The sequence below is a fragment of the Arthroderma uncinatum genome (assembly GCF_011692745.1).
Source record: "Arthroderma uncinatum strain CBS 119779 chromosome Unknown scaffold1, whole genome shotgun sequence".
NCBI classification, from domain to species: Eukaryota; Fungi; Ascomycota; class Eurotiomycetes; order Onygenales; family Arthrodermataceae; genus Arthroderma; species Arthroderma uncinatum.
This window is the reverse complement of record NW_022983863.1, coordinates 3,921,822-3,947,972: the sequence shown is the minus strand read 5'-3', so window position 1 is coordinate 3,947,972 and position 26,151 is coordinate 3,921,822. Positions and strand designations below refer to the sequence as shown.

At 48.8% G+C, this 26,151-nt stretch overlaps 7 protein-coding genes across 7 annotated transcripts; 3 read left to right on the top strand and 4 right to left on the bottom strand.

Moving 5' to 3' along the window:
• Positions 1-252: 252 nt before the first annotated feature.
• GIQ15_01200 (glutamine-dependent NAD(+) synthetase) lies at positions 253-1,932 on the top strand (the record flags this gene model as incomplete). The annotated part of the gene is made up of 1 exon (XM_033548617.1): positions 253-1,932. The coding sequence occupies one exon, from the start codon at positions 253-255 to the stop codon at positions 1,930-1,932; it is 1,680 nt and encodes a 559-aa protein (XP_033409568.1).
• Positions 1,933-4,034: 2,102 nt separating this feature from the next.
• Positions 4,035-5,699, bottom strand: GIQ15_01199 (STE/STE7/MKK protein kinase; the record flags this gene model as incomplete). Its single annotated transcript, XM_033548616.1, has 4 exons — positions 4,035-4,164; positions 4,223-4,592; positions 4,653-4,944; positions 4,998-5,699. 4 exons carry the CDS (start codon positions 5,697-5,699, stop codon positions 4,035-4,037), a joined length of 1,494 nt encoding a protein of 497 aa, XP_033409567.1.
• A 1,562-nt stretch (positions 5,700-7,261) lies between these two features.
• Positions 7,262-10,143, bottom strand: GIQ15_01198 (uncharacterized protein; the record flags this gene model as incomplete). The annotated part of the gene is made up of 3 exons (XM_033548615.1): positions 7,262-8,378; positions 8,441-8,621; positions 8,664-10,143. 3 exons carry the CDS (start codon positions 10,141-10,143, stop codon positions 7,262-7,264), a joined length of 2,778 nt encoding a protein of 925 aa, XP_033409566.1.
• Positions 10,144-12,231: 2,088 nt separating this feature from the next.
• On the top strand, positions 12,232-18,173 carry GIQ15_01197 (transcriptional accessory protein; the record flags this gene model as incomplete). The annotated part of the gene is made up of 4 exons (XM_033548614.1): positions 12,232-12,242; positions 12,314-12,334; positions 12,425-17,818; positions 17,876-18,173. 4 exons carry the CDS (start codon positions 12,232-12,234, stop codon positions 18,171-18,173), a joined length of 5,724 nt encoding a protein of 1,907 aa, XP_033409565.1.
• A 955-nt stretch (positions 18,174-19,128) lies between these two features.
• On the bottom strand, positions 19,129-21,014 carry GIQ15_01196 (uncharacterized protein; the record flags this gene model as incomplete). The annotated part of the gene is made up of 2 exons (XM_033548613.1): positions 19,129-20,889; positions 20,964-21,014. The coding sequence occupies 2 exons, from the start codon at positions 21,012-21,014 to the stop codon at positions 19,129-19,131; spliced, it is 1,812 nt and encodes a 603-aa protein (XP_033409564.1).
• A 1,181-nt stretch (positions 21,015-22,195) lies between these two features.
• On the bottom strand, positions 22,196-23,545 carry GIQ15_01195 (protein-L-isoaspartate(D-aspartate) O-methyltransferase; the record flags this gene model as incomplete). The annotated part of the gene is made up of 1 exon (XM_033548612.1): positions 22,196-23,545. The coding sequence occupies one exon, from the start codon at positions 23,543-23,545 to the stop codon at positions 22,196-22,198; it is 1,350 nt and encodes a 449-aa protein (XP_033409563.1).
• Positions 23,546-23,946: 401 nt separating this feature from the next.
• GIQ15_01194 (uncharacterized protein) lies at positions 23,947-24,861 on the top strand (the record flags this gene model as incomplete). The annotated part of the gene is made up of 1 exon (XM_033548611.1): positions 23,947-24,861. The coding sequence occupies one exon, from the start codon at positions 23,947-23,949 to the stop codon at positions 24,859-24,861; it is 915 nt and encodes a 304-aa protein (XP_033409562.1).
• Between the last annotated feature and the right edge of the window lie 1,290 nt (positions 24,862-26,151).

The following is a 26,151-nucleotide window of genomic DNA, read 5'->3' as shown; positions in this document are numbered from 1 at the left end:
CTATATCTCCATTGCTGGGAGATGCTATGCATTATTCTCAAGGATAGAAGCTGCGATGATATACTACTTGATATTGGCATGCCGGTTATGCATCGAAACAATCGGTTCAATTGCCGAATCATTTGTTTAAATGGGAAGATCTTGCTTATCCGGCCAAAGCTATGGCTTGCAAACGATGGAAACTATAGGGAAATGAGACACTTTATTCCTTGGGTTGGGCCAAGGCACGTTGAGGAACATTACCTTCCAAGGATGGTGAGGGAGATACAGGGCTCGACAAAGGTGCCTATTGGAGATGCCGTGATCTCTACAGCAGACACCTGTGTCGGTATTGAAACGTGTGAGGAACTCTTCACTCCTCAGTCGCCTCATAATGACATGAGCTTGAATGGAGTCGAGATAATGGCCAATTCGTCTGGATCTCATCATACGTTGAGGAAACTTGATGTCCGCGTTAGCCTCATCATGGAGGCCACAAGGAAGAATGGAGGTATTTACTTATATTCCAACCATTTGGGCTGTGACGGTGACCGTCTTTACTTCGATGGATGTGCGATGATTATCGTCAATGGCAATCTCGTTGCGCAGGGAAACCAGTTCACTCTTGACGAAGTTGATGTTATTACTGCAGTTGTGGACCTGGAAGAAGTCCGGTCTTATAGATGCGTTCCATCCCGCGGTCACCAAGCTATCAAGGCTGGAGTCTATACACGAATAGAGACCGAATTCAGTCTTAGCTCTGACAGGGGAGACCGAGATACGGCATTGAGGCCTAGCTTGGTAATACAGCCACGTTACTATCTACCAGCGGAAGAGATTGCGCTGTCCACCGGATGCTGGCTGTGGGATTACCTTCGACGATCCAGCACTGCGGGATTCCTTGTTCCACTATCTGGTGGGATTGATAGCTGTGCCACGGCTGTTACTGTATTCTCAATGTGTCGACTCGTCACCGATGCAATCAAAGAGGGAAACGAGCAGGTTATTAAAGACTGTAAGCGGCTAGCGGACTACACGGACGAGCTGCCAAAGACACCACAGGAACTATGTAACCAGATTTTCCACACAGTCTACATGGGAATGTCGAAGCAATCGTCAAAGGAAACACGACAACGAGCAAAGGATCTCTCCGGAGCTATTGGCGCCTACCACGTTAATCTAGACATAGACGATGTCTACGAGGCCCAAAAGAACCTGATTGTCAAGTATCTAAACTTCGACCCCAAGTTCAAGAGCCAAGGCGGCACCAATGCGGAAAACCTGATGTTGCAAAACATTCAAGCGCGCAGTCGGATGGTAACGGCATATGAATTCGCCCAGATGCTCCCTACAACTCGCAAACGTCCGCACGGTGGAGCACTTCTCGTCCTCGGATCAGCTAACGTCGGTGAGGCGCTGCGCGGTTATTACACGAAATATGACTGCTCTAGCGCCGACATCAACCCCATCGGAGGCCTTGATAAAGGCGACCTTAAACTTTTCGTTGCATGGGCAGAAGAAGCTTTCTCTCTGCCGTGTTTGCGCGATTTCCTCGAAGCCACGCCCACCGCCGAGTTGGAGCCTATCACAGAACAATACGTTCAAAGCGATGAGGCAGATATGAGTATGACCTACGACGAGCTGAGTACGTTTGGCCGGTTGCGGAAGTACAACAAGCTAGGACCGTATGGCATGTTCCAACGACTTGTACACGATTGGAACCACCTTGCGCCACAGCAGGTAGCTGAAAAGGTGAAGAGGTTTTACCATTATTATGCCATCAACCGGCATAAGATGACAACTTTGACACCGGCTTTACATTCGAACGATTATAGCCCTGACGACAACCGCTATGATTTACGGCCGTTCCTCTATTTCCCGTTTTATCAGTCTTGGAGCTTTAAGAAGATCGATGAAGAATTGGAGCGTATCGGAATGCAAGCCAAGCAATGAACAAGCTCACCGATAGCGGGTGTTATTTGTATATATTAACGCAAAGGGGGGAGAAAGTTGCATACGTGCTCAGATCTTTTGTGCGGGCGGGTGGTGTCTAGATTCATACAACGCGCGGCAAACAATAGTACCTCCGCCTAGAGCCATCTCCCGCTTAATTCTTCCTCTTCGCATCCTCGACCAGCCGCTCCGGCCAGCCCATATTCTTTATCAGCATATGTACGACGTAATCCTACACCGACATAGTAGCATCATATTTCCTTCAGGTGGTATTGACTTACTACGACTGGAATAGAGACCTCAAAAGGCACTCAAGGGGCAGTTTCTATGTCACGTGGTTAATATAAAAACGGGTTGTGGTGAGACGGAGAGCTTCCAGCTATCTATATACCTCCCCAGTTAATGCCATACTCCTTGGTTATTTAGTAAGACCGCGGTATGGAAAGGCGTGGCCGTATCACCACTCTTATTCTACCGGTTGATGAAACGTGAGCTGATGTTGACTTATGATAGAGCCTCTTTGAGCCCTCGGTGAAACTATGGCGACCCTGACAACATAGCTATCCCGCAAGGTCCTTTGCTAAGACTTTTTACAACATAAGCCTTTGCCAATATAATCTCTTCTCCTTGCGTTCTTTACGTATTGTTCCGGCCGCCTCGGCGGCGATCAAGGGGTACGTACCATGTTTACTTCGGACGGATATCACTATAGCCAAAACATACTAGAAAAGTTCCAAAAGAGGCATCTTCCGATACGGCCAATTAGTACACGCAGACCGTGAGCTATAATTTTCATAAGCTAGTAAGCTAATGGAAGTATCCGTACCTGGCAAGCCTGCCGAAGCCGAACCATGCGAGCGATCTAAGCCGCACCCCATATGAAGCCGATGATATGAAACGTCGAGTTAGGTAATAAACAAAATATATCCCGGACATACAAGGCAAGGGGTTCGGATGTTTACCCGCGGCAGCTGACAGGAGGAAGTTTGACGGAAGGAGAGTTTTGAATTAACTAGATTTTAACTCCGTGTTCCAAGGTAAGTAAGTGGTAGCCTGGTGTAGCATTGATTGTTATAAATGTTGGCGCGTCATGGATATAGATAAATATAGAATGGGGAACAATTTACTATTTCATCCTGTAATATAGATTTAGAGGTAATGTGAGAAAGATTAAGCGGGGCAGGCTAACACGCTTGCAATGACGTAGTATAGCGATGAAAAACGACATGAAAGCCAAGCTATGGATGGATGTTTGTGTCAAACAAATTTCTCAGCAAGAACGCAGGAGAGCTCAAATGCAATATAAAAAGTTTAAGCAGCTAGGATAAATATTATAATGCGCTGTGCTGTTCTTAAATTTTGCAAGAGGAAAGGAAAGGAAATCGCAGCAGAGTAGGAAAAAGGGAAGAATAAGCAGGGTGAATATAGAAATAGTAAAAAAAAAAAGAAAAAAAGAAAAAGAAGACGGATAATCATAGTTCTCATTTATAGTAGTTATATTTGAAAAAGATAAAAAAGCTGAAAATAAATCGGCGGGGGAAGAATAAAGATAGAAAGATAGGTATCCGGACTCCGACTACTGCAGTGAAAAGGGCAATAAACAATGGCTTGATGCGTCAATAGGCATTTTCGGGGAGGGTTGGTTCAAATCTCAATGGAGGGTGATCGTGGAAAGAAAGAGGATAGCGATGAATGTCGTCAAGTGAATCGAAGAAATAAAAAGAACTCATCGAAGTCATGTTGTCCGAAAGTCGTTAGTGTGGCAGGTGGGTAGATGATAAGAGAAGAGGGAAGAAATGTTGAAGAAATGTGGGAAAACGGGCATGATATCCTTCCATATATATCCTAAGCCAAAAGGTAGTAGGTAGGTGATTGGTAATAATATGGCGTGGTGAGCGCAGGCTGGTGGAATCGAATTCAATGCAATTCGTCGTGAACAGAAAAACAGGCGAAATGGGAGGTTGTTGTATGAATGAAGGAGTTTGTTTTACGGGTCGACCCAGCGCCCGTCCAATTCAAATGACTTCTAAAAGTTGCTTTTCTTTTTTTTTTTTTTTCGTCTTTTTCTTGGATTTTTTTTGTTCCTTTCTGCTGCTAGAGTCCTAATCATTCCAACCCCATACCTGTTTCAGGAAGTGCGCCATATTCACTTTTTTGTTCTGTATTTCGAGCATCCATGGGTGTTCCAGCATTCGCCAAGGCGTTGCTCGTCGAGGGTGATCTTTCTCCAAACTATGGGGATAGTGTTAGCAATATGTGGAGGAAATAAGGGATAAGATATAATACATACCAGCATTCGATGAAGTATTTAAAGTTATCACTCCAGTGAATTCCATTGTGTGGTTCGTCCTTTAGTTTTGGGATAGGTTGATGGATGATGTAGGTTAGGAGGTCGATGAGGACTGATCTGGGTTGTATCTCGGTTCCGTCGGCAGGGAATGGGAATCGATGCTGTGCAACTTCGAGCAGTGTAACTCCCAGTGACCAAACGTCGGATGTGATGGTGTAGGACTGTCCTGTGATTCTTTCAGGGGCCATGTAGTAAGAGGTGCCGATAAAGGTGTTTGCATCACCCTTGGTTCCGAATTCACCGCTGACACCGAAATCGCAAAGCTTGACTTGACCGTTGCGGCAGAGGAGGATGTTGGATGGTTTGATATCTATAAGATAGATGCGATTAGTTTTGGTCTCTCTTTTTTTTGTTGTTGAGCAATGCATACCTCTGTGAATGATCTTCCGGCCGTGAAGGTACGTTAGCCCGTTCAGGACACCTTCAGCAACCTTCCCCAACACCTTTTCTCCTGTTCGGCCACCGAGCTTCTTCACCTCTCTGTAGATGCTGTCCAAGCTACCACCCTCGCATAGCTCCATGATGATCGATATCGAACTGCTTGACCGGTCGACGAACGCACCGTAGTATCGACATATGTAGTCTGACGCACAGCCCTTGTTGAAATTAAGCTCTCGAACTATCTGTTTCTTGACATCTGGATTTGGGTCTGTGGTAATGATCTGAGAACGGGTTAGCAATTGGATACACCTATGAAGTAGCAGGGGAGAATCACCTTTAAAGCAAACACTGTCTTCCCTCCCTTGAGGAGACATCGAGTAACTGCCCCACCAGCTCCTTCTCCAAGGCTATCCAACTCGATGATCTTCCCTTGCTCGCTAGCAGCAAGCCACCGCTCATCGTCTAGATCTTCGACGTCCAGCGGCCGTCCCAGCTCTTGACTTAGCTTATCGAGATCAGTCAGGCCGTTGACGTTGTTTTCTCTCTCCATTGCCGACCCATCACCCATGTCAGAGTATACGGAGCTGATGGCGGATGACGGGTCCGGCGTCGACCCATGAGGCTGTCGAAGGCCAAAGGCGTACGAGAAGGCCGAATGTGTAGACGATGTAGCTGAGGTGGGAGGCCCACTGCTCTTGCTGTCAGGCCCGGTAAAGCTTCCTGACCTCGAATGTACATTGTTATCAGCTATCGAGCCGGTTGAATTGTAGTGTTGCTGGACGGGACGGCCGTTGTGCAGGGCGTTGCTATCCTGATGCACGCCCTTGCCCGTGGGCGTAGCCAGTCTCAGGGCAGGAGGAAGCTGGCGGGCAGGATTCTGGGAGATGGCGATGGGCGGCAGGGCCGGAGCCGCGGCGCCGCTCTGGTTGACGGGCTTCGCATTTGGAGACGGCGGTATTCCCACGGTGAGCGGTGGCCGTTTATTGCGGTGTGCACCAGGCACTGGAGGCTTGAGCAGCGGAGCAGGAGAGGTCATGGTGAAAAGAAAAGCCACGTGAGTCAATCACAGAGGCGAGCAACTCGAGAGACAAGCTGGAGGGATGCCTGTTGATAGTGATGATACGGGTAGAGGTCAGGTATTTGACTCGAAGCTGAGGAAAAACCGGTCGGTTCGCCGTGGATCGATGAAACGGATGGCGGGGAGATCCCTGACGGGATGAAGTAATTAGGAGGAGCAAAGAACCGGCGGTCGAGACAGATCTTATTGGAGGTCGACGAGGACAGCGGGAGGCGATCCAGCGAGGGCTCGCGGTGTCTTATTTGCTGTTTGTCCTGGTCGCCTGGACAGGGCAGGGCGTTTAGAGAGTAAAGCAGTGAATGGCGGAGGCGAAAAGGAACGAAGCGTCGTCAGTCGTCAGTCGAGAGCGAGCGAACAGGAGCAAGGATGCAGCGAGCGTCTCCCCTCCTTGACTTTTCTCCCTTTCTCCCCTTGTGATTGCACGATGCAGAGTGCAGTGGTGCAGTGTGCAGTTGCAGTTGCAGTGCAGCTCTTTTGCAGGCAGAAGCGCCGACGTCTTAACGAGCTGATATCGGGCCAGGGACCAGGGCAGGCCAGACAGTTTAGAAGAGGGTAAAAACGGGGTCTTGGGCCGTTGTGTTTCATGTACGATGTCGACGGAACTGTTATTCGTTATATATCGATGTTATATATGTCGATGTTATGGGATGGCTATCTTGATGTTTCTGCAAGCGCCGAGAAGATCAATATCAGCAAACGACTCTTTTCTTTTTCTATAGCTAGTCTAGGTATGATATAGATATAGAAGAGGCTGTGTCTGATCTAAATACAACTGCTGCCCGATGTCTGCATCGTGTGCTTCGCCTTCGACCTCATCGCAGTCTCATAGGCGAGACACCTGCATGGGGGCTGAAACATTAAACATGGCGTCTACTTCGCGGGATGTACCAGCATCCCAGACGGCCATTGGCCTATACCGCAGGAACTGAAGAGATCAAGGCCAGCGGGATGCGAGGCCATCTGATCAAACGACAGTCAGGGCTGCAGAGAGAAAAACACAGATCCAAGCCTTCTTCTATGAATAGCAACGCATACAGATGCCATGCATGGAGGCAAGGATGCTATCCGTCGTACCGCCGACAAGCTGTAAAGAGTTGTATAGGAGCTCTCGCTGGTTGTACGGGTACCTGGGCGGTATTAGCAATATAGTTAACCGATCTAGCTTGTGCTCTTACTGGTCTGTGGGCTATGGCTCGTTATGCTTGATATCCGACTGGCTACCGTGGCGGCGATGTACCTGCTGTTCCACCCTGAGACGAGACTGAATGCATGAAGCAGCGTTTGTTCGAGACGGCATACGTGGATCAACATCTCGTGGATATGGCTGGTTTGAGACCGCAGCGAGGCGGAGTAGCGATATCCAAAGTCAAACGGTGACGTATCTGATCTACGGCTAGGTAGGATGTTATAATACGTGGGATGGCGATATATGTAGGGATACTCCTCATTTATTCTGGCCTGTAAGATTAAAAAGCGGTTCATATCAGGGAGCATTATCATGATTCGTCTATTAACATAATTCACTCTGGGCTTCCAGGATGACTCGAGCCAGTGGCCGGGGCTCCGATAACCCATCCAATACCGCTGACCAGGCCGCCCGTCACCAAGTTACTGACGACATCCCTCTTCCTCGTGCGTGTGGTCTCGCCGTCTGCTCCGGAGGTCACTTCACTTGAGCTCGTCGTCGTCGTCGTCGGGTTAGACGCAGTCAGTGGGAAAGCATTCTTGCGCAAGGCTGATGCTGCACCTCGAGCAACGTCGAACAGTCCCATGGGTGCCTCTTCGTATCCGCTTAGTTTAGGTCTCTGCGGTTGGCGTGTGGAACGCGCCCGTCGCTCGCGCTCCCACTCCGTATCCAGAGCATCGAGCTCGCTGCCGGACGGGCCGAAGCCACCGGGGAGGGCACTGGCGCCCATGCGGCCCTTGTCGCCCTGATGGTCCCAGCTCTCGGCTTCCTGTATCTCCTGTTCCTGCAGGGAAGACATCTCCTCGTCACATCGGCGCCAGACAGCGAGGATCTCAGGTAGATATTCAGGGGACGGAGCGAGGATCAGGGCAAGGGATAGCAGCTCCATGCGCTGTGACAGACGTGCTATGCTTGATCCAAGCGTGGTGTCTTGGGATTCTTTGACGGTGGGGCGATGACGACCAGTGTTGTAGGCCGCGCGCCATGAGATGTCGTCCTCTGTGGCGGCTGAATCTGTCGAACTGTCACCGCCGGGGACCAGGGACGGAGGTATCACACGTGTGACTACGTAGGAGTATGCTGTGTCGAAGTCGGACGCATTCACAGCCGCTGCTATCGCGAGTGACATGATACGACGTTCCGCCGATACCGTGGCTTCATCGTGGCCTTTGGAATCGGAGTCATTTTGCCCCGATGGGAGACCGGCTGAGACCAGGTTTCGACCGATGGCCAATAGATCGTCGAGTTGCGTATACCCCTTTGGGTTCTGCTCTAGAACCTTCTCAATTAATGAAATTGGGTCTTGATGCACGCGGATGCTGACGGGCTGGAATGGTACGCCATGCTGAAGTGTTAGGGAGTAAAACGACAGAGCGTGCGTTGCTGATAACAAGGAGCTAATCTGTTGGAACGCGAGAGACTGTGGAAAGTAGGGAGCGAATGCATCAAGTCTGTAGTAGGGCTGGGGTTAGAATATAGCTTCCAGTAGCCTCTAGGATGGAATGTTCCTTACATATCAGCTGCACGCCTCATTCCACCTCTAGTCTTGTTGCCATTGGTTGCATTGTCGTATGAAGCAAATATCGTTTCAGTCACGGCTGATTCGACGTCGTCTCTAGAAAGTGGCGCTGAACCAGACGAATTGAGATATACCTCTACCGCAAGGTTGTATTCTTTCGAAAGGTATTTGTTAGCTGAATGGACAAGTCATATACTAGCTAGCTTTAAACACTCACCCTTGGCCATCAAGAAAGCAGTCAAAATTTCTCGTTCTAGCTTCTGAGGCTGAACTCGCCAAAATAGACCTCGTGGTGTTTTTGACTTGGTGCTGCCTCCCCAGCTGTGTAGCCAGAGTAAGCTGTCCCTAATCTGGCTCCAGTCCTTTTGCGGGGGGTGTTGGTGATTGAGAGTTTCAAGTAACTTTCGTAGTTCAAATAACTGTGCATCGGCGTGTCCTAATAGCATCAACTCCGCCGCGGCTCGAGGTGACATCCAACGGCCATACTTGTCAAGTATGCGGATTGACACCAGGATGGCGTCGGTGAAGGATACCGACTGCTTCGTGGGATATGTAAGAGGGTTCGAAGGGTTCAGTAGTACGTTGTGTAGGAAATGTTGCGGCGAAACGTTCTGTAATGTTGAGATGTCCAAGGAGACAGGATGAAGACTGGTGTTGCTGATTTGTAGCTGATCGTTGAAGTGGATAAAATCTGCAACCCTCGATAATATACGTGAGGCGCCGGATATAAGCCCATAACCGCCCTCGGAAAGTGCGTATATCGACGCAAGACCAGCTTGCGCGTAACGATTTACCAGTCTCTCTGTATCGGCGGATGGCTCTTCGCATTGCACACCATCGTAGTCACCGAGGTTTATATCCTCCGGTCCGGACCATTGCTCTACTGCTTCGATGGCGAGGTGAAAGTCTCGAATGCTTGTCGACAATATCCACTCATTCACGTCTTGCCATCCTTCGTCAACTAAGGCAATACTGACGTCTGCGCTGTCCTCATCTAGCTTCCGTCGTTTCGACCTGACGTGTCCGTACATCCATGGCCCAATCAGGCCCTTTAAATCTCGACCAACGTCTCCGCCCTTCTCATGACGTTCAACTGCGGATAGCAGAATATTCACAGCGGATCTCGAGTCCAGTGATTCTATAAGCTCCAACGACAAGGCACCTTCATTGTCAGGATGGTACTCGTAGTTGAATCGGAGCGCAGGCAAGACGATAGAGATGGTCCAGTCACGAAGAATGTCGGACGCTGACATGAACGGGTCGACTAGTTCCAGGATGTACAGCTGCAGGCCTACTTCGGCATCGATTCTATGCGCCCGATGGATGAGGAACTGGATAAGCGGCGGTGAGTCGGCATCGATAGTAACTGCAGGGCAGCGGAGGGGGAGTAGTCTCAAGTGTCGGACTTGTCGTCGAGCATCGGATTCGGATTTCTCTCGAATAGAGGCAACATCCGTATCTAAGTCGCAGGTCGAAGGCGCAGAACCATCGACAAGCTGCTGGATAACAGGAGTATACTGCTCAGGTTCTATAATCTCAGGTAGGAATGTCAAGATTATTCGAAAGAGGAGTTCCAAGTAGAGGGTATGCGGAGCTTGGTATTTGAGAGAGGGCAGTCCCGATATATCGCCATTCAGACAGAGCTGCACGGCTAAGAGGACTACATGCGCATCAGATAAACCTGCAAGGCCCGTCATCTTTTAATATTATCATCGTCAACCGCCAAAAAGGTGTGCTGGTTGATCGACGTGAGTAGTAAATACTGTACATACACCGTTGATAAGATGTGGCACTTTGTTCGCATTGGTAAGAAAAAAAGCTTGGACCACCTTTCTGATCGTGGAACAACCCGTCGCTTTCGACATCACAGCCAGACCGCAGTTCACCTTGGAATCGCAACCTCACGCACGCAATTGAGACACAATGGCTTCAGGTTACGGCCTTCACGGTGGTACGTACATATACGATTCTTTCGCCTGTCTTTTGCTCCCAATCACCCCGCGGAGAGGCGCGATATCGGCACTGCTAACACGACTGACTTACGGCTAGGTGTGTCCCGGTGTTTTCCCTTCTGGCAGGACCTGCTCGGCTGCTACGTCGTCAACTCAGCGGAGGGAGAGGAAGGCAAGAAGAAATGCGTCGGAGCACTAGATGATTACTATGAATGCCTACACCACAAGAAAGAGGTCAGCAGCCCATGCTTTTCTTTCATTCCCACTATAAACCGACGTGCAGCCGAAGCATGACTTTTCTTCGAATACAAGCTAATCGATATTCCGGCATTGACAGGCTGCGAGAACGCGAGAAATGCAAATCGCCTACCGAAAGGCCATGGCTTCCCATCCGAGAGAGAACGTGCCTAGAGCCGAACAGATAAGCTCGTTAGGACTGCTAGGCAAGGAAGATGCGAATAAGTCGTCATGATCAAGGCGTTCCTGTTCCTGAGAGGAAGGGGTCTTTATGTGTAAATAGAGGAGGAAAGGGAAGATATTTTTGAGGGTTTAGATGTTCTCCATGTCCGCTTCCTGTACCCAGCGGTGGAGTTCGTGTCCTATTATTCGGCTTCCGACGTTGCAATCCATTGCTCTGATTATACTAGCTTAAGGCTATTTCTACTCGTTGCCGTTTAGTGTTGACCAGTATATTACTGTACTATCTTTATAACCATGGTAGTCTTTCCAGTCGATGGCACTCGTACTGCGAGTGGTTTATGTACCAAGTTGGAGTATCTGGATTAGGCATACCGAGTTATTGACACTGGATCACTAGTTGCAGCAGCTACTAACATGACGAGTCTATTGGAATGCTCTTCACCTTCCTCCAATCCTACATCCATATAAATCACTCTGACACAGTGAGGCTGCCAAGGGTTTCTTCATATAGCTAGTCATGTGACCTCAAGCATTTCACGTACAGCGCAGCAGGATTCCTCCATACTTCGCTCTTCACGTCTCGCGTCTACTATCGTCGTACGTCTACGTGTTCCCCCGGAAGCTTGTCGATATCGCTGTCCGGCATCCAAGGATCGTCCGTACTGTGCCTGCATTAGCATCGACATCACATCGTATATACTTGATATCTACTCTATAACTACTGAACTGAATAACATACTCCTGCCATATAGCTCTCGTCTCCGTACTTGTCCCCTTGTCCTCTCCATACTCGTCCTCGTCCTCGTCGTCTCGTCTCGTCGTCCTCGCCTGTGGTCAGGGGCCATGTCACGTGCCCTTATAGCGGCGCAGGGATAGAGGGGGCGCCATGTCCCAAACAGGATTAGCGGGGTGGAGCCGCAGCGCCAGAGCAAGACGCTGTTCCCGATGATATAAACATCCTGCGCGACCTCGAATAAATCTCTGAACCCGGCCGCCAAACAGAGTCTCCTCTCGCCCCCTTCCACCCCCCATCCACACACAGCCTTAGGCCAGTACTTATACTCGCCCGGGAGGGCCATGCTTCCCCCGTTGTCACTCTAACTTCCACACAGGTCTCTCTGGTCCACCCTACACCTCGCTCCCCGAACGCGCTTGTTCCCTTCTACTTACTCTTCTACTAGATGATGGGAATGTCAGTCTCTCGGCTGCTTCGGTCTCTCACTCCTAACTGTGCTTAATCCTTTTTTTTTTTACCTTTCATCTTTTTTTTTGGTTTTTTTACCCTGGGTGGAAAAACGTGTCGCTGATCGTTGGTCGGTCCGGGGGCAGTCGGAGAGGCCCAATCTACTTCCCATCCAGCCCTTAGCGCGTGGAAAGTGAAAAGGTGAATAAGGAAGAAGTGAGCGAGCTGTGATGGGTTCAAGGTTAGTGGCGACCCAATCACGGGACTTCCTCGCACATCCACTGCTGACTAAGATGCTGACCCTTACTGCAGTAGGCTAGATCGTCTTGTCACGTGAGTAACGTCTTCTGCTGACTAATAGTTGGGCTTACAGAAAAAAAAAGGCTTGGCGGCTAACGGGTCACATGATGATGTATAAAACAGCCTCCTAGAGACAGGGAGCACGCAGGTTATCAGGAACACCGCGGCCCAGCAGCTGGCAGATGTCCAGAAACAGCACCCGGATGAGCTCTTTAACCTGCTGGGACGCATCCTTCCATATCTCCGGTCGAGATCATGGGATACCAGGACAGCTGCCGCCAAGGCTATCGGTGGCATAGTCTCCTTCGCGGAGAAGCTGGACCCGAATTCAGACGATCCAGCAGATGATACCACCCCCAAGGTCGAGGCGAAGAAGGAAGAGAATGCCAAAGAGCCAGACGAGCTGCTTGACCTCGAAACCTTGGATATCGTCTCGGTTCTCAAGTACGGCCATAAACTGCTTGGCAGTGGTGGTAAAGAATATGAATATGCAGTTGCCGGCTTAGATCCTATTTCTAGGCTGCAGCAACAGAAGAAGACACTGGCAGGCCGACTCGGGCTTGCCGGCGAGTACCTGGAGGAGGATCTCATCAATGATACCGAAATGGGTAATAATGGCAATGGCGTACAGCGGAAACCCAGCCATACTCCCAAACCTCCTCCTGCCTTGGACACTTCAGTTGGCGCATTCAACCGTCCGCTAAACCAACTAAATCGTGATTCGCCGCTAGAGGCCTCCCCCCATGATCCCCCTCCATCTGCCAATGGCGATGACCATGGCCTAAGCAAACGCCAGCTCAACCAGCTGAAGCGGAAGAACAAACAGACCGCCAAGTTGGGCGCCAACAAGATCCGTATCGTTGACCTGGCTGTTCGAAAGGGATCTGATGCCGTAGCTACACCCACCGAAGTCTCTACTCCACACCCAGTTAAGAAGGAAAACGGCGAAGAAGACCTGGACGCCAAGGACGACTACTTCTCTATCAAGAGGGAAGGGCCCGATGATGATTCAAAGGTCGTAAAGGAGTTCAAGGGTGCCGCAGTCCCCGAAAAACCATTCATCCAAACAGTTTCCTCCGACGGACAAGATCTAGAATGGCCGTACGAGCGCATGTGCGAGATCTTGATGGTGGACCTGTTCGACCATAACTGGGATGTTCGCCATGGTGCAGCCATGGGTCTCCGAGAGGTTATCCGAGTTCAGGGCCATGGAGCCGGACGGCAGTATGGTAAGACGAGAGCGGAGAACGATATTTTAAACCATCGTTGGCTGGGCGATCTGGCCTGCCGCTTACTCTGCGTCTTCATGCTGGACCGATTCGGTGATTACATTTCAGATAACGTTGTAGCGCCGATTCGAGAGACTGTTGGTCAGACGATGGGTGCTCTATTGTCTCATCTGCCTGACAAATCAGTCACTCGCGTTTACCATATTCTTCATAGGATGGTGATGCAGAACGATCTTGATCTCGGAAAACCCATCTGGGAAGTATGTCATGGTGGCATGATTGGGTTGAAGTACCTTGTCGCCGTTCGCACGGATATTTTAATGAAAGAATCTACGGTACTCGACGGTGTTATTGAAGCTGTAATGAAGGGGCTGGATAATTATGATGATGACGTCCGTGCTGTTAGTGCAGCGACCTTGATACCCATTGCCGATGACTTTGTTAAGCTCCGTGGCGGTTCCCTGGGCGCCTTAATAGAAGTGGTGTGGAACTGTCTATCGAACCTGCAGGATGATCTTAGCGCCAGTACGGGATCTGTCATGGATCTTCTTGCGAAGCTCTGCACATTCCCTCAAGTGCTAGAGGCAATGAAGGCCAATGCAGTGCACGACTCCAACGCCTCATTTGGGAATCTGGTACCAAGGCTATTCCCGTTCCTCCGTCATACCATTTCCAGCGTGCGATCGGCTGTGCTTAGGGCACTGCTCACCTTCCTAGAATTGGACACTGAAGGTCAAAACACATGGGTGGATGGCAAGGCCATGAGACTGATATTCCAAAACTTACTAGTCGAGCGCAACGAACCGGTTCTCAAGTTATCACTGCAAGTATGGTGCGAGATATTAAAGGTTGCCGAACACCGCAACTTGATGAGTGGAGACCAGCTTGTCGGTTCGTTACAGCCTCTGATTACGGCAACTATGAATCCATTTGGTGTACCCCGATATCCAATTCCCATGGACGTTTGCCTCTTCATTCGACCTTCTGGCCTACCTTACTCTTCCGCTCCCTCAGGTCCGAGGCGGCAGTCCCCGAACACTCCTTCTGAGCCTGTACGAGGGCGTCGCCGCAAGGTTGAAAAGCTGGAGCCACCACCAATTACCTCGCATAACGTCGATGGCCACATGCTGCAAGGTGACATTGATTTAGTCGGCATGGACACTATGATTAGATCGAAAATCTACGCCGCCTCCGCGCTTGGACGATTCTTGAAAGTATGGCAAACTGCCAATGGCTCGGATCTGTGGCAGGGCATATTACCTTGTTTAAACTGGCCCGGATCTACGTCTCAATTGACAGCCGCTATGGTGGTAGAAGAATACGCGAAAAACCGTGACCCAGGCTCGCCCTATCCACCGGTACTGTCCGAATGGCTGAACCCTCTAATTGAAAACGATCGACCATCGTGGTATAGCGATATTGCTTGCTACTTGCAAATTTCCAGATCACAATGCCACTCTCTGCTTAATACATTCCGAGATCACGCGCACGTCTCACCTTCCAAACTGCCTACTCTTGCTGTGGTTGTTCAAGGAGAACCGGAGGCAGGGCCCAATGCTTTTGCGATACGGGATGCAGAAAAGGTCCTAGGGCCGGACTTCGAACGCCTTAGGAAAGAACTTACCCCGACTCAAAGACTAACAGCACTACAAGTCCTTAATGACTCTCGCTCAACAGCCCAAGCCACTGTTGAAGAGGCCAAAGAAATCAAGGAGCAACGAGACATGCGAATCCGTGCTGTGATTGCTAGTTCCCTGGTCTCTCTACAGAATATCCCTAAAAAGCCAAGCTATCTCATCAAGGCCGTGATGGACAGTATCAAGAAGGAGGAGAATGTCGAACTACAGAGGAGGTCAGCCAGTGCCATTTCATCCTTGATAGAATATTATACTAGCGCCGCCAAACGTGGACCTGTCGACAAGATCATTGGCAATCTCGTCAAATTCTGCTGCGTCGATACTTCAGAGACTCCGGAATTCCATCACAACGCTCACCTGGAGAAGGCAGTTTTATCCCTGCGCAAGGAAGAAGATAAGAGAGATCCAGTTGATAGTGTCAAGTTTGAAAGGGAGTCGAAGGAAGCTAGAGTCATGCGACGTGGTGCAAAGGAAGCGCTGGAGCAGCTGGCGGGTAGATTTGGACCCAGGTTATTTGACAAGGTCCCTAATATCGCAAGCTTAATACAGAATCCTGTCCGAGAGGCTCTCACCGGCGAACTCCCTGCGGATATCAGAGACCCATCCAACACGCTCGGACAAGAAACTGTTGACGGCCTATCAACTTTGCGAGCTTTGGTTCCAAAATTCGACCCTGGACTATACCCCTGGATTATCGAACTTATGCCTATCATCGCCAAGTCGTTACAGAGCGAGCTCTCCGTCATTCGATACGCTGCAGCGAAGTGCTTTGCCACATTATGCAGTGTTATACCAGTTGATGGCATGACTATGCTTGTTGAGAAGGTATTGCCTACAATAAACAACGCAGTGGATGTCCATCATCGACAGGGTGCTATTGAGTGCATTTACCACTTGATTCATGTCATGGAAGACCAGATCCTGCCCTACGTGATCTTTTTAATTGTTCCAGTCCTTGGACGTATGAGTGACTCGGACAACGACGTCCGACTGTTAGCAACAACTGCTTTCGCAACACTGGTCAAACTCGTTCCTCTCGAAGCCGGCATTCCCGACCCGCCAGGCCTTTCTGAAGACTTGCTCAAAGGTAGGGACCGTGAAAGACAATTCATGGCCCAGATGTTGGACGTACGCAAAGTTGAACCGTTCAAGATCCCTGTTGGCATTAAAGCGGAACTTCGATCATATCAGCAAGAAGGTGTCAACTGGCTTGCGTTCTTGAATCGTTACAACCTCCACGGTATTCTTTGCGATGACATGGGTCTTGGAAAAACGTTACAGACCCTCTGTATCGTTGCAAGTGATCACCATCTTCGCGCAGAGGAATTCGCCAAAACCCAAGCTCCTGAGGTCCGCCGACTGCCGTCCTTAATCATCTGCCCCCCTAGTGTTTCAGGCCATTGGCAGCAAGAGATTAAACAATATGCACCGTTTATTTCGTGCGTGGCTTATATGGGACCGCCTGGGGAGCGAGCGAAGGTGCGACAGCAACTTGACTCGGTAGATGTGGTGATCACCTCATACGATATCTGCAGAAACGACAGCGAAATCCTGGCCAACATATCCTGGAACTATTGTGTGTTGGACGAAGGGCATTTGATCAAGAACCCAAAAGCGAAAATTACCCTAGCAGTGAAGAGCATTGTTAGCAACCATCGCTTGATCTTGTCTGGAACTCCTATTCAGAACAATGTCCTAGAGCTATGGTCCCTTTTCGATTTCTTAATGCCTGGGTTCCTCGGTACAGAAAAGATATTTCTCGAACGATTCGCAAAACCAATTGCCGCTAGTCGATTCAGCAAGTCATCTTCCAAAGAGCAAGAAGCGGGTGCATTGGCGATCGAGGCATTGCACAAGCAGGTTCTTCCATTCTTACTACGTCGTCTGAAGGAAGAAGTTTTGAACGATCTTCCACCGAAGATTTTGCAGAATTATTACTGTGACCTAAGTGATCTCCAGCGTAAATTATTCGAAGATTTTACGCACAAGGAACAGAAAGACATCGCCAATAAGGTTGGCAGTAGCGAAAAGGAAGCCAAAGAACACATCTTCCAAGCTTTGCAATACATGAGACGACTTTGCAATTCGCCAGCTTTAGTGATGAAAGAGGGACATAAACAATATCACCAAGTCCAAAAACTTCTTGCATCCAAGAACTCCAACATTCGGGATATTGCTCATGCTCCAAAACTTAGCGCGCTTCGCGATTTACTGATCGATTGCGGTATTGGGGCCGACCCTTCGGCTGAGGGAGAATTAGCCACAGGCGCAAGTTACGTTAGCCCTCATCGAGCCCTGATTTTCTGTCAAATGAAGGAGATGCTTGATATTGTGCAGAACGATGTGCTTAGAAAGCTACTTCCGTCTGTCCAATTCCTTCGTCTCGATGGAAGTGTGGAAGCAACGAAACGACAAAATATTGTGAATCAGTTCAATACTGACCCCAGCTACGACGTTCTTCTTCTTACTACAAGCGTTGGCGGTCTTGGACTCAACTTGACTGGTGCCGATACTGTCATCTTCGTTGAGCACGACTGGAATCCGCAGAAGGATATTCAAGCTATGGACCGCGCTCACCGAATCGGTCAAAAGAAGGTCGTCAATGTCTATCGGTTGATTACTCGCGGTACCCTTGAAGAAAAGATTCTAAAGTACGTTACTCTTATCCATACACTATTTATGTCATTTCATTACTAACTCTTCTATAGCCTACAACGCTTCAAGATCGACGTCGCCTCAACTGTAGTTAATCAACAAAACGCGGGCCTAAGCACCATGGATACCGATCAGCTTCTCGACCTCTTCAATCTAGGCGAAACCGCGGACACGGCCGAAAAACCAACGCAGGATGGAACCGGCAACGAAATCGACATGGTCGACATTGATGGTGAAGTCAAAGAAAAAGGAAAGAAAGGCTGGCTTGACGATTTGGGCGAATTATGGGATGATCGCCAGTATGAGGAAGAATATAACCTCGATTCTTTCTTGGCTTCTATGAAGCGTTAAAACGGCATTATGCATTAATATTTCCAAGCGAATATGCGGCTTTGAACTATCGATGCGAACGTTACGATGACCTGAGACCCATGACTTCCCTTTTTTACTTGAACACATTTCCTTCTTCCCCATTCGACTTCTGTATTTTTTGTATCCTTGCCTCTTTTTTCCCCCTGTTTTTTTTTTTTTCTTAGTATGCCTTAAATCAGCTTCTCCTTATCACCTCCTTTTCTCTCTCTGGGAATTTGGTCATGCTGCCACACATTTTAATGTCCCTGATATCTCGTCTACTGTCACTCTGCGGCGTCTGGTGAAGAACAAGGGCAAGAAAAAAAGGTGTTAGTAGGATATTTCCATTTTTGTAATAACGAGCCCTCCCCGCCCCCCTCCCCAATCCTCTTCCTTGCTGTTTTCTATCACAAGACTCCTTGTATAAGTATGATGTTATGCTGGACACGGGTAATCAGGGGTTTATATCCCTTTCTGTTTTCTATGTTACTGAAACGATTCTAAACATAATAGACATGAGCGCAGAGAATATCAACATGTTAAACCAGGAACTACTCTTCTTTTATTTGGATTTTTGCTCCTATGCTAGTCAAGCTGTATTTTTTGTCAGCAGATGACTCAAATTTGACTCAAGACAGAATACAGAGTAAGATACACCCATCCTATTGCCACCCCATCCTCTACCATTACCCGAGAAACAAACCCAAAATAAACCACAAACATGGGACCATAAAAACTCCAACACCTTGCCAATTCGCCTTTGAACTCTGAGCTGAAAAAGGGACATTAAAATAATGGTATTTTGGCCAATGTTGCAACCATGGTGCGCCAAACTGTCAGATTGAAGATGAAAAACTCCGTGTTCCAAAGTCGAGTGAAGCCGGAGAGAAATCGAAGATAACCCGCACTAACAGGAAAGAGTCTGGGAACAAGCTGCACATAGCCCTTTGTTAACTTAGCGGCGGAGTTTGGGAGTTGCAAGGAAATTCAGCCGGCTAAGGGTGAGGCCCTTGCCCCGCTGCATTTTGTTGCTAGGAGTGCCACGTCTCGGGGTAACACTAGCGGGTAGGCGCCTCTTGACGGGACTAGGGGTTTGCATTGCTGGAGGCGTGGTTGGGTTTTGTTTAAGGCGTTTGATGAAGCGGTCATTCCGGGGTGTCTGAGGTTCCTCATCAACGTCATCGCGACGTCGCTTTTTGTTCATAATTCCGTGGGGAATGGGAGAACGTTCTGGGCACGCTGGTAAATTGCTAGATGCATGAGGAGAAGTAACCTCCCGAACCGTGGGTGAATGTATTTTGAAAGTAAAACCAGGAACTCTCCGTTCATGCGGTGGGGTAGTGGGCGGAAGAGTTGGGTAAATAACCTCCCGGGGGCCACTGGGCTGGGATCTGGAAGCAACCGCAGATGGGGATGCATCATTGCAAGCATCACGAAGCCTTGTGCTGGCTGAGAAGTCTACAGTCTTCCTAGTTGATGTAACCGACATAGAGGGTTTAAGGTTATCTGATAGCCCCAGTAACTTGTTGTCGAAATCTGGTCGCGGTAAGGGCTGGTGAGTACCAGCAGCAATCTTCTCAGGGTCATTTGAGAAAAGGGGCTGTGGTCGACGAAGAATAGACTTGAGTGTGGGCATTTTTGATTTGTATTTAAGATCCGTTTGAGGGGTCTTGGGCGCGAACAAGCTTTTGCAGGATGGCGTGCGTGGTATCGAGGGAGCCTTCACGGTATGGGGATGCCTCACGCTTGTAGAGCGAGGAATGGTAGGCTTTTGTGGAGTAGTAAATTTAGCTTTATCAAAGCTGATAGAAGAACTTGGAGGAGTCCTGTTCTGAGTCTGTGCACCGCCCGATAGGGGTAACCTGGTGGAAGTGTTACCGCTTCCTTGAGTTTCGCGTCGTTGTGCGATATGGCTGGTCGACATAGCTCTAGAAGCTGGTGTAATACCAGTTTTTGTCGGGGCTTCTTTCTCCAATTCGCCAAGTTGGGCCTTTGAGCTTTTGCGTTTCAGGGATTTAGTCGGTGATGTTCCGCCGGTTTCAATTCGAGCTCTGAAGGACGAAGGGTGTCCTGCAATGGAGTCCATCTTTCGAAATTGAGCCATGTGGGCAGCACTATAACGGCTTGCAATTCCTTTTGGTTTCGCGATCTTTCGAATTGTGGGCTGGGCTTCAGCCTCCTCATCTTTACGCTTTTGTGCATTTTGTTCAATCACCATCTTAGATTTAATTCTTGCTGCTTCCTCTCGGAGTCCTTCCATAATTTTCTTCGCCTCTTGGCTGAGTTGGGATTCCCCACAGGAAAATTTGAAGTCGAAGCCCATTTTGCCGAGTTCGTCTCCGTTGGAAACCCTGCGTTTTGACGGTGTGTTGATTACAGAAGGGACAAGCTGTGCCGAGCCTTTGGAGTTATCCTGGATAGGTCGGAATCCCAACTGTAGCCCAGAATCTGGTTGCTTTGTTGTGCTTTGCTGAACCTTACTGGGATGCATTTCTCCAATGCTAGGTTTGACAGCGCTGTGGTTCTCAGGGGTTTTTGGGTTTGCTTTATTTTTGGTCTTGGATGCCAGCACAGGAGTAGTTATGGCTTTGGAGGGGTTTGTTTTGGGCGTAGAGGGGACCGAATCAAGGAGTTTCTTGGTCTCGATCGAGGGGTCTTCTTCACATTTCTCCAATGAGCGCTTGGACGGAGAGCGTGTGATATTCGTGTTAAGAGGCTATCAGATCAATGTTAGCGAAGCACTACGCATCAACAAGACGTGCTTATAGAGGTTTGTTATGCTGTTCTCACCTCAGTTGCTGGCGTCTGGCCTCGCAGCCGGGCAGACCTGCGGGTTGCCATGGCAAACAATGGTAGCACCTTCTTCTCGATTCACAAGGGGATTCAAGATTATGACAATGTAAAAAATTAGGAGAGTGTCGCCTAATATTCTCCAGTCGGGGATCCGAGGATAAATGGTTGTTCGATGTCGTCTCGCTCGATGAACATGGGTTGGTCTGTCGTGCTCCGCTTGGGACGTTCTGTTGTGGATAAACGGATTCGGCAGAAAGTAAACAAACCCGTTGCTTATATAAGCTGATGTCATTTTTGGGTCAAACAGTGCAAACAGTCACGTGCCATTAGTCATCAACTGGACGTCCAGGGAAAGTTGACATCCATCCACGTTATACTCCTTGAAGGAACTCGTTTGATATAAGATCCCAGCTACGTTATCAGTCTCGGTGTTCATCTGCGCGGACAGAGATATACGAAGAGGAGACGATGTTCCTATTACTCCTGGGGCTTAAGAGTAAGTCGATGAGAAGGTCTCGTATGGACTTGTTGCTGCATCCCACACTTTACTGAATCAATCATTAGATGATAAATTTCCCTGCAAAACTACTAATTACATGCCCAGCTATGGGCCACGACAAATGGGGGCCCTCCTGCAGCCGCCCTTCCTCGAACCTGTCTCTGGTTTGAGGTGGCGGGACATTCGCACATATTTCTGCCCCAACTTGTGACACATATGAGCTCTGCCTGTCCAACATACCCAACAACAACTATGTATTTGCCTTGACTTTAACTGGTTACCGCTATTTTGGAACATGGAGTGACAATGCATACTTGTCCGATAACCCATTGCTGGCACGGATAGTTGCAGCGAGGTTGACTCAGTGATCCGCCCACAGCCTTTGTTGCCTCCCACTGTTCACCTCCCTTATGCGTAACTCATATGGGTGTAACTTGGGGTAGGGGATCTTACAGACTCTAATTATAGTCATTATAGCACGCGCACAGCTCCTGCAGAGCATTTCACCAAGCACGCGTGCATTGTTCGTCGAACACGGTGTCAGCCCCTAGATGCTACCCCCACAAGCATACCCCGAAGGTAGCTTGGTAACATCCAATATGCTAAGCGCCGTTTCCTCGTTTCTTATATGCAGTATTCATTGCACACTAGATGGGACAGCCGGTGGTGATATGCGCAGGCATTTGCATTTATACAAAGTAAAATATGATATACCATGATAATATTTTATTCACAATCCGAACGGGTAAGTCTCATCAGCTCCAATGTGGTCGTGTGGCTGATGCATCACCAAAGGTTTGACGGCCTCTGTTCGCTCAAACCAGAGATAGCCATCAAACTGATCCGCGAGGTCAGCAGACGAGTAGTGCGACATGCGTTCCGTTTGGGGGCGATAGATTACCCCAATAAACCGCTCTAATTTTGGAGATACTTTGGCTATGGCTTGTAGCAATTCAGGGCTGGCGAGCTTCTTCCTGAGTTCAAGGTAGAATGTATCCCTCCCCGATTGGTGTGCTAAGTGTTCCCAGGAATCACTTCTTGATGGGACTACATCCATAATTTCCACATCATTGCCCCATTCGTGCGCAGCTGCCACTGTCCCGGTGTGTGTGCCGCATCCGATTAATGCAACATTATCTCTGCCAAAGTGCTCCCGACATAGCTGGCCGATGTTGAGCTCTCCCCTACGTCGGCCCATGCTAGTGTATCTGGCATCACCTATGTGGCTATTGTGCGCCCAGACAACAACCTTAGATTCTGATCTCTTGGAGGCGAGAAGGCGTTGTAGAGTCTCGAACATGTGGGAGTCTCTAAGAGACCAAGAATCGACTGCGCTAGAATACATCGCTCGGTAGTAAGCCTCCGCATCTGCCACTAGGTGCGCATTCTGTTCCGCACTGTGAAACTCGTCTCCATCGCGGTGTGCTGATGTGTACTCCAGGCGCTTCTGGAGGAGGTCACGGAGCATCTCAAGTACTTGTGCTTCACAAGTACTCATTCCGCTATCGAGATAATTGGCTAATCCGTATTCCGTAGGATCCTCAACCCATGGCTGCAAGCACCCATACCGTTGGCGAGCGAGGTTTGCCATTTTCGGGTCGACTGTGTCTAGGTATTTGATGATGGATTCTATGGATCGTCCCATACTGTACAGATCCAGCCCATAGAAACCAACTCTCTTGGGTGGTGGGAGATTGCGGTTATGGTCTCTCATCCAATGCACCATTTCTTGCACCTCCGAATTTTGCCACATCCATGTTGGAAACCTTTGAAAGGCGGGCTCCTCTGGGCGTTCAATTTTTGCTTTAGCGCCTGGTCGTTGCCTCACGTATCTGTCTACCGCTTCAGAATCGGGCCAGTCTGCCTCGACGGCTACGGTATCAAATCCGTGATGCTGGATGAGATGTTTGGTTATCTCCGCGCGGGCTCGGTAAAACTCCGATGTCCCGTGGCTTCCATCGCCAAGTAAAACAACTTTGTATCTCCCGAGATGATCAAAGTGAGACCCGAAAGATTCGTTTGAAAGGGCTGGGAGAGCCTTTGCGTTTGATTTGATTAGATCAACGAGCTTTGTCGTCATGGTGTTTTGCCGAAATTCTGGCTAGGCCAGGTGTGGTTTCGCTGCAAGTTAATGCTGAGCTGTATGAAGTACTATTCGCTATAGTATTCTACATCAAGATCAGAACATTGACGAGAAGAGGAAAGCACAATGGTTGCTATCTCTATCTATATAACAACTTTTGTTTGTGACGTCACCGGATGACTTCATACTTGCCAAGACACTCGACCTTTCATTACTTCCTCAACATAGATCAACATTGGAAAGGGGAAGAACTACTAACATGTTTATACAGACTCATAAAGGAGTCGGGAGATGTAAACACGGGATAAACCATCTCCATCGTGAACACAAAACACAGCAGGTGAACACGTTAAATTTGGCTATCCCAAGGACACTAGCATTGCTATCAACTAGCAACAATGGCTACTCCCTATCCAATCATCGATCTGCAACCCGCTGGCTTCAGCCCATCTCCCTCTATTTTCGAACGATTCGAAAAGTCTATGGAGGAAGTATATGGCAAGTTCGCAGAAGTCTTAGATCCATCGACTTGGACACCTCCTCCAGTTGCCGGGGGCCATCGAGGCCGATATCTATGGACTGATGCCTTTGGGGTCATGAATTTTCTAACCTTGTACAGGGAGCACACCAAGTTAGCCACTGAGGGCATAGACCCAGAGAAATACCTCATATTTGCAAAACGCCTTGTTCAAACTGTTCATGATGTTCTCGGGCGAACTCGAGATGGGACCTCTCGCCTCCCACGCGCGACTGATCAAGAGCCACTAGCAGGAGGCTTAAGAATCGGGAAAGTTCAAGAGGACGGCCCGCATGGCGACGGCCAGTATCACCATTATCTCACTCAATGGATGCTCGCCCTTAACCGGCTATCCATGGCAACGAATGATCCAACTTACAACAGACAGGCATGTTCTCTGGGTAAAGCCATTCACCCACACTTCTTCCTTGGGCTGGATACCAGTCAGCCTCATATGGTATGGAAGATGTCAACGGATCTATCACATCCTCTTGTCTCTAGTGAAGGAAACTTAGACCCCCTCGATGGATATGTCACATATTCTCTTGTGCAGGCGTCTGCTAGGAAGTTCGACGACGGTTACGTGTTAGACGAAGAGATTTTGAACTACAAAAGAGTATTGGGCCCTGATTTACATTATAAACCCTCATCAGATACACTTGACCTGGGGATGGCTCTTATCACAACCCAGTGGCTATATCCTAAAGAAGACTGGGCTACTAGAGTTGTGTCTCGATGTTTCGAGGAAATTAGTAAGTTCGAACTACTTGCCTTACACGATGAGAATGGCCAATAATTTAATGGCGTCCCTCATTGCTGACTCTTATTTTTTTTACCATCGTGATGCAGGAAACCTATTTATTGACAACTACCTCCACGATAGCTCGTTTGATCGCGTGCCATATAGGGACTTGGGAACCTGCATTGGGGTTGCTTGTTTGGCTCTCATCCCAGCCCCAAAACGAGGACAGTACAATTGCCTGAGAGTATTCACGGATCAAATCATTGATCAGTACGAAGACGGTGAAGAGGAAGACCCTTCACGAACGCCAGCCGATCTGCGGGCGATCACGAGAGTCATGCACTCAGCTGCATTATTCCCAGGAGGTAAGCGAAACCGGAGTGCAAGTATATTCGCAACACAAATGGTCTACTGACGATATATTTTAATAGCTTTCACGGTAAATTATTTTGGCCCCGAGCCTATTAGAGAAGAGGACTAGCCAAAAACGAAAAAGGGCGCTTATTTGTACGTGTCGAAGTACAAGGCCGAAGGCTGCTATTGTTATCTGCGTCTTGTACTCAGTTTTCAACAACGATTCAAGAGATGCAGAGACTAGAGGTTAGGCTTTTCATGAGCTGAACTAGTTACAAGTTACCTTATCCGTCAACTATCGACTGGAAATAAAGATAGGAGAATGTATTAGTTAGGCCATTATTATTATTATGAACACATGCTTCTATTTTCATTGTTCTAAATTTATATCCCGGGTATGCCAATAAACCCCCACCATGCCGGTAAGGAACGGGGAAGTATATGTACAAGATACACAGTAGCGAGCGCGAGGACGAGGCCCGACATCTTTTATAAATATACATGGTTAGTGAATGAAGGAAAATTAGGAGAACGGGAGGAAACAGCTGGTAGATGAAAGCAGCCGATGGACTGACCTTTTCAAGCCATGTATGAAACCAAATCCCTGTCATGAGTAACATCCACCAAGATAGACCCACTACCGTCCAAACGAAATTCCGCGAGAGCTTCGCAAGATAGTGCTGTATATCATCTGGCCCATTTTTGGCCGCCTGGCTGTCCATGGCCTTTTGGTTTTTCTCTCCGCTATTTTTACCATCGATGCTGCTAGGAGCAGTTGTGGACCTCGAACCCAACATCTCGAAAACCAAAAACGCACTCGCTAAAACAAGCATGAATGCATGCCCGCTAACGTCGTGGCCACCTTGCCAGGTACCTCCTGAAGCTTTGCACAACACTGATGTCAGTACCAAGCCCGGGTTTAACTCGGAACTTGAAGGATCGTCAAACAGTTCCTTTTGTCGGATTATTTCGCATCTACCGCCCGTAGCA